This window comes from Galeopterus variegatus, unplaced genomic scaffold (assembly GCF_000696425.1).
Source record: "Galeopterus variegatus unplaced genomic scaffold, G_variegatus-3.0.2 Scaffold164, whole genome shotgun sequence".
Taxonomy (NCBI): domain Eukaryota; kingdom Metazoa; phylum Chordata; class Mammalia; order Dermoptera; family Cynocephalidae; genus Galeopterus; species Galeopterus variegatus.
In genome coordinates this window covers 771,533-781,457 of record NW_007726275.1, presented here as the reverse complement: position 1 = coordinate 781,457, position 9,925 = coordinate 771,533, and the positions used below count along the sequence as shown (strand labels likewise).

At 40.8% G+C, this 9,925-nt stretch overlaps 1 protein-coding gene across 1 annotated transcript in view; it reads right to left on the bottom strand.

Moving 5' to 3' along the window:
- Nucleotides 1-96: 96 nt before the first annotated feature.
- The window catches only part of YWHAG (tyrosine 3-monooxygenase/tryptophan 5-monooxygenase activation protein, gamma), a 28,848-nt gene continuing 19,019 nt past the window's right edge, over nt 97-9,925 (bottom strand). Inside the window, exon 2 of the mRNA XM_008594571.1 lies at nt 97-2,525. Coding sequence (XP_008592793.1) covers nt 1,869-2,525 — 657 coding nt within the window. The 3' untranslated portion in view covers nt 97-1,868. The remainder of the gene's footprint in view (nt 2,526-9,925) is intronic.

Sequence of the window (9,925 nt, the reverse complement as noted above, 5' to 3'; positions counted from 1 at the left end):
TATTACGACCTACCCCCCCCCCCCCAAATCTTTTCCCATCCACGGCACTGACAATAGGCTCCTATAATGGCAAAAAAGCTACAAAGCTTTCTTCTATTAGTTCTTCTGGTAGGCTTCAATTTATTAGGATTTCCACTCTAACATAAGAAGGGGGCCTTCTAAGGAAAGTCATGCTGGGTAAACAGCAATGTTATAGAGTATATTTATTCTATGGTCATCCTCATTGTTCTATCTTCACTGTCACCTGTATCCTGTTAAACATATTCATTTGTAATTGTAGGCTCAATTTTGGTATTAACAAAAGCATCTGTTAGTTTTTCCTCAATTATTATTCACACCTCTTCCTGCCTAAATAAAACAAAGAAACAAACAAAACTAGTTTGGTGTCATTACCCATCTCGAGAGTTCACGCTGTTACTGATTTTATAAAATATACTGAACACACATGCAACAGGTAATGTTTACAGAGACTTATCCAAAATGAGAGTGAGGGACCTAGGGCTAACAACAAATTTATGGAAATAGCAATATAGTTTCCTTCAATTCCAAAATGTGCCTTGATTACACAAGAGAGAAGTGAATCTTCAACTTCAATGCTTTCATTAAAAAGAAAATACAGAGTTAAGTATATACTACCTGGGTAATGATTTTAGTTTATCTTCCTACAACAATTACTTTGGGAAGGAGGCTCCCGGAATTTGACAGAATGTTTATGAATACAGCTCTTCCTTTTGTATTTTCCCACCAGTAAGCTTCCAGCACCTGAATTTTCACACACTGCACCACAAACTTTCTCAAAATAGCCACCAGCTTGCACAGTCCAGCCGCTTCTCGACCCAGGTACGTGCCGTCAGCACAGGTACAGTGGGGAAGACTCAAGCAAAGAGTGAGCGGTGGTGGGGTCCCTGAGGAAGGAGCCATGGCAGTTTCAAAAGCAGGATATGCTCTGAAAATACCAACACGATAAATGACATACAGACCTGAATTTTGTCTATTTTTGTGGTGTTTAACCTTTCTATTAAAATGACTAATAATTTTTGTGGTGGATTTAAGTTAAGAGGAAAGAAGAACAAAAATCCCACAGCCACCTGCCAAGCACCTATTAACCAAAACCTAAAGTAGCTCTGATTCTCCCCAGGCAAGTCTGTTAGCCCAGGAGACAGACAAACTAAAACCAACCTGGATAAGGCTGAATAAGGATGTAAAGCCAAAATAACTAGCAAATAAAAATACACAATCAATGGCTTGATGTTACATATGGCTGTAATGTAGAAATACTGTAAACTGCAATTTAGTGTTAATACTGTCAACTAATCAGAGACTTCAGAAAACCGGCCAGGCCTAAACCATAAGGATGAATATACCTTATGTTCTAAGTCTGTCAGCCTGGGATTAAACTATTCCATGTGTGGTAGAGTACACCCTGAAAAAAATGCACAGCTAAAACAGATGAGCTAGAAAGTACCCAAAACTTAAGACAAGAGCATATGTACATAAAAGTCCTTACTGGAACCACAGAACTTACTGAATGAGGGCCATTCCATTTCAGTTTTCTTTTTGCCTTAAAACCCTATTACCTAGCAATAAGTTAAATTAAAGACAGACAGCTCCACTTGCATTAATCTACAGAACAGTCCATATGCCAGTGTGAGGCTGCTATTCCAATACCAGCACAACTAGCCTGACTTTCCACTAGTGGTATTTTGGCAAAAATGTCAAAGAGGCAATCAAAGACAGGACAGGTCGTGGGTTTCTCCCTGGGAAGGTCACCCCTCCCTTTCCCTCCCCCACCCGACCCCCAACTCATGGGAAAAAAATAAAGACTGCAGTAGTAGCATCAGCGTGCGCTGCCAGTCCACCTGGGGGCCTTAATTGTTGCCTTCTCCACCATCGTCGTCTTGCTGATCGCTTGTCCAGAGCGTTAGGTTGTCGCGGAGGAGCTGCATGATGAGAGTGGAGTCCTTGTAGGAGTCCTCGTTGAGAGTGTCGAGCTCAGCAATGGCGTCATCGAAAGCGGTCTTGGCCAAGTGGCATGCTTGCTCAGGCGCATTCTGGATCTCGTAGTAGAAAACGGAGTAGTTAAGAGCCAGGCCTAATCTAATGGGGTGAGTGGGCTGCATGTGCTCCTTGCTGATCTCATGGGCTTCACTGTAGGCCTTCTCAGAGGACTCCACGACAGTTGCCCTTTTCTCTCCAGTGGCCACTTCAGCCAGGTAACGGTAATAGTCCCCTTTCATCTTCAGGTAAAACACTTTACTCTCATACTGGGTCTCACTGCAATTCTTGATCAGGTAGTTATCCAGCAGGCTCAGCACATCCTGACACACTGCTTCCAACTCCTTCTCTATTTTTTCACGGTAAGCACGAACCATCTCTATCTTCTTCTCATTGCCATCTGCAGATGTCTTCTGCTCGATGCTGCTGATGACCCTCCAGGAAGAACGGCGTGCCCCAACAACATTCTTGTAAGCCACAGACAGAAGGTTGCGTTCCTCATTGGACAGTGGCTCATTCAGCTCGGTCACCTGTTAGGAGGAAAGAATAAAGAGTTGTTACGGTACAGAAGTCTTTATGCCACTAAAACAAAACAGATATATCACTTGATTAAAGTGGCTAATAGAGAAGTTCTGTTGTCTGGGTGTAGGGAAGGAGCATGGAAGTGAAACGAGCAACAAGGAAAAAAGGCAGCTGGATCGATGGTGCCTGAACTCCAGCTTCCTCCCTAGGAAAGGACACAGGTTTACCACATGCTGTCCCACAAAAGAACTGTCAAGTCTAGGTCTTAGAAGACAAGTCAAATTTTGATCTAAATTGCAAAAGGTCGGGCTGGGCCCGTGGCGCACTCGGGAGAGTGTGGCGCTGGGAGTGCAGCAGTGCTCCCGCCGCGGGTTCGGATCCTATATAGGGATGACCGGTTCACTCACAGCGCTCACTGGCTGAGCGCGGTGTGGCCGGTCTCAAAAAGGACAAAATAAATAAATAAATAAATAAATTGCAAAAGGTCAACAGTTCTCTCATGTAACATTACGTACATACCAATCTTAGGGATTTTAAATATGTAGATGGCTTCTATACCTCAGCAACTTAAGAAACCAGAATGATTGATGGTTTTCTCCTAATCTTGTCCTTTTTACTTCAGTCCCTTCCCTTTTGGGTGAGAATATACTAAGTCATTTTCAAGTTGACTTTTGAGAAAAAAGGGGAGGCTTTTCTGTTCATATGCTAAGACCCTATGTATTAGAAACCTCAGAAAGGAAGTCAAAATGGGATTGGGTCTAACCACTGTGATAGTTTAACGACTTGGGGAACATGTATCCGTGACAGTGTCTGACTGAACACTGAATCAGCAATACAAAACAGTGAAGAGATGAGTGAAGTTCTTCAGAGCCCAAGTGGCCCACAGGAATAAGCTTTCAGCACGGGCATTTCTAAAGGTTTCTGTCTTCATCGTCCCAAAGACTAATCACCCCAAGGAAACTAAAGCAACATCAAACCAATGTTCTAGATTTTTTACTATGAAACAGCTGCTTATAATAAAGAAATGAAGTCGCCAACACTAGTTATTTAATTTACCTGATTTCTGTGGCATCAGAGCAATAAACTACTCCATCAAGTGTCTGACAACCACATGAAATAGATTATTTTACAAGAAAGATAAGCTTTATTGCTATTCTGAGGTCACATACCATTATTTGTCTGCTTAACTGAAGCTTCTATTGTGTTGAAACTTTTATATATTAAGTCAACAGCTAAATCACAATGTCAGGAATCCCAAATCATGCTCTATTTAAGTCTTACAGAAGACAAGATACTTCACAAGCCTCATCCTCTCCTGTACCTGTGCTCCAGTCATAAAAATGCAAAAACCTTCATTCTTCTGCCCCTACCTAGAATATTCTCCACAGTGTTCCTTGCCTGACAAATATTTACGCAGCTATCAAGAATCAAGATAACACTCAGATCCTCTATGACACACTTTCTTCCCCTACTCTCCTCTCCCCACCCCCAGTTAAACTGGCTACTCCCTCACCTTTGAGTCCTCACTGTTCCCTGTGTAGATCAACTAGAGCATCTCCATAACACTGTATTACTTACAGATTTAGGGGTAAGAGCGTATAATCCAAAAAGACACATTAAACTATATTGGGGGTTGGGATACCAAGAGGCTTCCTTTTCTGCATCTGAATCATTTGAATTTAGTATATATATTCCACTTTTATACATGGGGGGACATAAGCTTAGTGAAACTGGTTGTAGTCACTAATTTAAATAGTACCTACTCTGAGATAATTAAATCTGAACTTAAACCAAATCATACTTACTAGTTTACTGTGAGCAATCCATTCATTGAATGAATCAATTATGCTTTACTTACTAATTTCTCACAATACCTAGCATATGATACATACACTTAAATACTTCCTAAACTGGTTAGTAGTTTTTTTTTCAAGTTAACCTTTGACTGTACATCATTGATTCTCCATTATAATGTTAAAGAACAATGGTACTCTACCAGACAGGGCCTAAGGGAAACAGACTGAAGAGTGGGAAAGAATACAGTTTTGGTCCCCAGAATTCAAGGCAGAAAGAAAGCAGGAAAGAGGTGCTTTTTGCTCCATGACTCCCTTGGCCATCTCTTGTGAAAACACTTCTCTCCTGAATAAACAAGAAGGCTTCTCACCTCATGTCCAATTCTCTATTTTGCAACCCTCAGACCATCATCATTCCTGTTGAGTTCTGATGTATACACAGAACACTGGCTGACTGGTTAGCACAACTGGTTAGAGCACAGCCTTGTAACATCAGAAGACTGTGGCTTTCCCTGTTCCACCATTTGCTAAGTGGGGGCCATTTCATTTCTCTGGACCTTGGTTTTCTTATCTGTAAAACAAGTATTTCTGCCTCTTTCATAAGGTTATTGTAACAGTGTATCAGATGAATAATAAAGTGTTCCTGATATGGTAAAGTGCTAAAGAAATTAAGCAATTACTTTTGAGAGTACCTTGAATAATTTTCCTTCATTTTAGTTTTCACCACAGGAGACACCTACATTTCTCACCTAGCAATCTCCTGGCTTATCTTCCTGTATTGAGTGTCTCTTCTCTATTTCATCCTCTTTTCTATTCTAAGCTTAAACTTCCTAAGCTCCCTTGTATCATTTCCTTTCCATAAGCTTTAGTATCATATAGCCTGGAAAAAAACTCCCTAGACTGGCTTAGAAACAAGCTGAGGCCTTTGGAGGCCTTAGGCACTCATACCCCCAGACTCTACCCTATATTCACTGAATGTGCAGGCTGACGACTAGCCGTTTCACCGTGCAACCTAATTAACTGTCTCTAATGCAAGGAGAAGCTAGAGTACTGAAGGCTAGTGAGATCAAGTTCTGGCCTTTCCCCTAAATCATGCTGTCCTTATTTCAAGAGCCAGGAACTATTTAAAGCTCAAATGACCTCAACAGTGCACTATAGCATTAGGTCTCCTCCTGCTGCACATCTAGTTAAAGAGCCCAGAAGTAGCAACTTGTGCTTGTGTAAAGTTTATCTAGTTGGCTCAGACACCTGGAACACAGAGATCATGAAATGACAGTATCACCTTTAGATAAACTCAAGCACATTTGGAACATACCCAGATATTCTCTACCAGTGAAAAACTAAGTTAGAGGGAAAAACCTTTAGCTCTAAAAAGTCTGCTCAAAAGAAAATAAGGTTCCTCTAAAAACTTTAAAATCAGAATTTTATTTATTTTTTATTTTTATTTTTATTTTTATTTTTTTTTCAAAAGATGACCAGTACGGGCTCTCAACCCTTGACCTGGTGTTGTCAGCACCGCACTCTCCCGAGTGAGCCATGGGCCGGCCCTTAAATCAGAATTTTAAAAAATCCTTTAGATCAAAATGTCTTGTGTGAGAATTAATCTGTGATTTTTATATTGAAATAAGAGATGCCCACAATACTAGTTTTAAAGGTAAAAAGATAATTTAAAAAACCAAAACTATTATTCTAATAGTGTCCACAAAAAGGTTTAACCAAGATAGAACGACTTCAGTGCAGGAAGATATGAGATATGTATAATTTGGGAAGGGAGGTTACATTTTTCAAAATAGTCTTTGTTTCTAAAAATGCAACACTTGTAAATATGATCCCCCAAATTTGCCATCATCATGGCTGCTGGAAAATGTAGAAAGTCTAAGTTTGTATTCTCCAGAGTTGTACGATTCTGCTTAAAAACAAAATTGAAGTTTCTCTCTTCTCAACTCCTACTAGCTCAAGTTCAAATTTCTTTCAGTGACTTAAAGATACAGAGCTATGAGTAAAAAGGTTAGAAAAGCTATGTTCTTATCAACAGTTTAAAAAGCAGAACTCCCCAAATCCCAGCTGCTAAGGAACCACGAATTAATTAGTGTCAACTGTTCTTCCCTAAGAGCTGATGAGGAGAAAAATCTTTACCTAAGATTAACAACTCTTAAAAAGCTACTTAGAGGGCCGAGCCCGTGGCACACTCGGGAGAGTGCGGCACTGGGAGCGCAGCAGTGCTCCCACCGCGGGTTCGGATCCTATATAGGGACGACCGGTGCGCTCACAGTGCTCACTGGCTGAGCGCGGTGCGGCTGGTCTCAAAAAGGACAAAAAAAAAAAGCTACTTAGATGACTTTCTGACCTTAAGTCTTGGAGTACCAAGTCATTCAAAATTTCCTCAATTTATCTATCAAGAACCTTAAATTGTAACAAATGCAACTTTAAATTATTTTAACTTCTTAAATAAGATAAATATTCAAGATAATAGTTTGATAATTTATTCAAGATAAAAATCTGAATTAATCTTACTTTATTTAAGATGTATTTCTACCTTGCAGAATCTTGCATAAAAGTTGAACATACATATGACACACTGAAGACTGGCAGCAGCTCAGCTGGTTAGAGCACAGTATTATTAACACCAAGGTCAAGGGTTTGGACCCCTCATACAAGCCAGCTGTCAAAAAAAAAAAAAAAAAAAAAAACCACCACACACACACACAAAAAAGCTAGGAGGCAGAGCACAGAGGATTTTTAGTGCAGTGAGATTTTTCTGTATTATACTACATCGGTAGATACATGTCATTAACACATTTGTTAAAATCCACAGAACGCACAAGAAAAGTGAACCTTAATGTAAACTGGCCTTTGGGGGTGAGGAAATGTCAATGTGGGTTCACTGAATGTAACAAATGCACTGCTCTGGTGGGGTATTGCTGGCGGAGGCTGTGCTTGTGTTGGGGAAGGGCACATAAGGGAATTCAATTTTGCGGTGAATATAAAACTGCTCTAAAAAATAATAATAAAAAAAAACCTGGCAGACACTAGGTATAATATTTCGCTCCATCATGCATTTTTTTGTATTCCTAGGATCTGAGAACACTGTCACCAAGAGGCCATGAAAAAGGTAAATGCAGTGAACACCCTACACTGAAAACAGAAGAAATAAGGAGCAAGACAACCATTGGTGTCCATGTAATAGACCAAGTATCTATACACTGTGCTTGCAATGGAACGAACCACTGCGAATGTGTGCTTGATTATACAAGTACTTCAAAAAGCTCATGGAAAATGGAATTAGAAGATAATACAAATCTTTCCATGAACTCTCTTAAGACCCCTCAGATATAGGTCTCTGCTTGATTATAATTAATCGTGTATTCTAAAGACCTATATCGGGCCGGCCCGTGGCTCACTCGGTAGAGTGCGGTGCTGATAACACCAAGGCCCCGGGTTCGGATCCCATATAGGGATGGCCGGTTCGCTCACTGGCTGAGCGTGGTGCTGACAACACCAAGTCAAGGGTTAAGATCCCCTTACCGGTCATCTTTTTAAAAAAAAAAAAGATAAAGACCTATCTCTAAGTAATAAACTAAAAAAATTTAAAATAATCTTTAGTTATGTCTTGCATATCTGAGTAAAATGCCCTGAACTTGAATTATACTCTATGCAGAAAAGAGTTAAAGGGCTTGAAACTGCTATCTTTAGAAAGCCCTGCTAGGAAGGCTGGCCCTTGGCTAGCACCTGAGAGCTTGGATTTCAGGAGGGTTCCCACCATTCCCAGGTAAGAATGGCTGCCGGTCCCTAAATTGTGCAAAACAATGTGGTTTATGCTAAACACCTGTTTTCCTTCTGGGACTCTGGAATTCTGGCATGTCGTAAGCAGAGGGTGACTATGTCACCAGCCCCCAATAAAAACCTTTGGCGCTGAGTCTCCAATGAGCTTCCCTGGTAGACAACATTTCTCACATGTTGTCACAACTTGGAATTAAGTGCACCCTGTGTGTCTTCCCTAGGAGAGGACTCTTGAAAGCTTGTGCTTGGTTTCCTTGACCTTCATCCCATACATCTTTTCCCTTTGCTGGTTTAACTTTGCATACTTTCACTATAATAAATCGTAGCCATGAGTACCACTATATACTGAGTCCTAGCAAATCACTGAACCTGGGGTAGTCTTGGGGACCCCCAACAGTCATTCTAGAAAACCTGATATAACACATCCTATAAGGTCTGATGGCAAGGGAAAATACACTTAAAGGCCACTACTTAATAATTCATGGACCATCGACGGTATATGTCACATTGTACCACACTGTGCTGAAGACACAAAAATTAGTGAGATATGCTCAAGATGCTCAGTCTGTGAGGAGGAAACACAAGTTATTCACATTAGAGTATCAGCCACAGAAGTAGCAAAACTGCCTGGAAAGCTTACGAGGAGATTTTAATGAGGAAGTAACAACTTTAGCTGGGTTTTTCCAGCAGCAATCACCCTGGATAAAAACTGTACAGAAGGGAAACACTCCAGAAGAGGAACACCCTAGAACAGTCATGAAATATCTATGGCATATTCAGGGCCAAGCTCAAGTCTCAAGAGATGAGAGAACTGGGCAAGAACCTGGGTTTTTCTGACAGCCACCAAGTCCTGTGTTCTTTTCACAACTACTCCACAAGGTGGGCATTCTCTCACCTCACAGGTGTGACTCAGAGAAATGAAATTACTCTTCCCCAAAGTCACACCAATAACACAGCAAAACAGGGAAACAAACTCAAGCTTTCTGGCTTCAAATCCTGTGCTCCTTCTCCTATGCTAAGTGTTTCTGAGAATGTAAATACCACAACACATCACAGAGAAAGGGCTAATTTCTTTAATACACAAAGACCCCTACAGAGAATTTATAAGATCAACCAGCAACAGAATGGGCAAAACAAACGGACAGTTGAGAGAAAAGGAAAAAATACCCAACCTCGTTCATTACAAATGTTAATTTTTCTCCTATGAGATTGCCAAACTTTAAAGTTCGACAATTCACTGTGAAGGCAATACTGTGGGTAAACAAGCACTCTTACCCATTGTTGGAAAATGTGAATTGACACGACCCCTATGGAGGGCAATCTGGAAAGGACTACAGATTACAAATGCTCACAACCCTTCGGACCCTGCAATTCCTTTTCTAGGAACTGACTCACTGCATTAACTGTAACAGCTACAATCTGAAACAACCTAAATGATCTTTAATTGGGGAACTAGTTACATTATGACACATCCATGCAATAGAATTCTAGAGAACCATTAAAAAAAAGTATTTGTAGGGCCGGCCCGGTGGCACACTGGAGAATGCGCCGCTTGGGAGTGCGGTGGCGCTCCCGCCGAGGGTTCGGATCCCATGTGGAGACTAGTTCCGCTCACTGGCTGAGCGCGGGGCGCAACACCGAGGGTTGCGATCCCGTTACCGGTCAGTAAAAAAGACAAAAAGGAAAAAAAAAAAAAAGTATTTGTACATTCACAGTGAATTTCCAAGAGTGTATGAAAGACTTGCTGGGAGACTGTCAGGGAATGTTAGGTTGAATTTTATATTGGTTACCAGTAGTAGCATTCTTTTTCTTTTCTTTCTCTCTTTTTTTTTTTT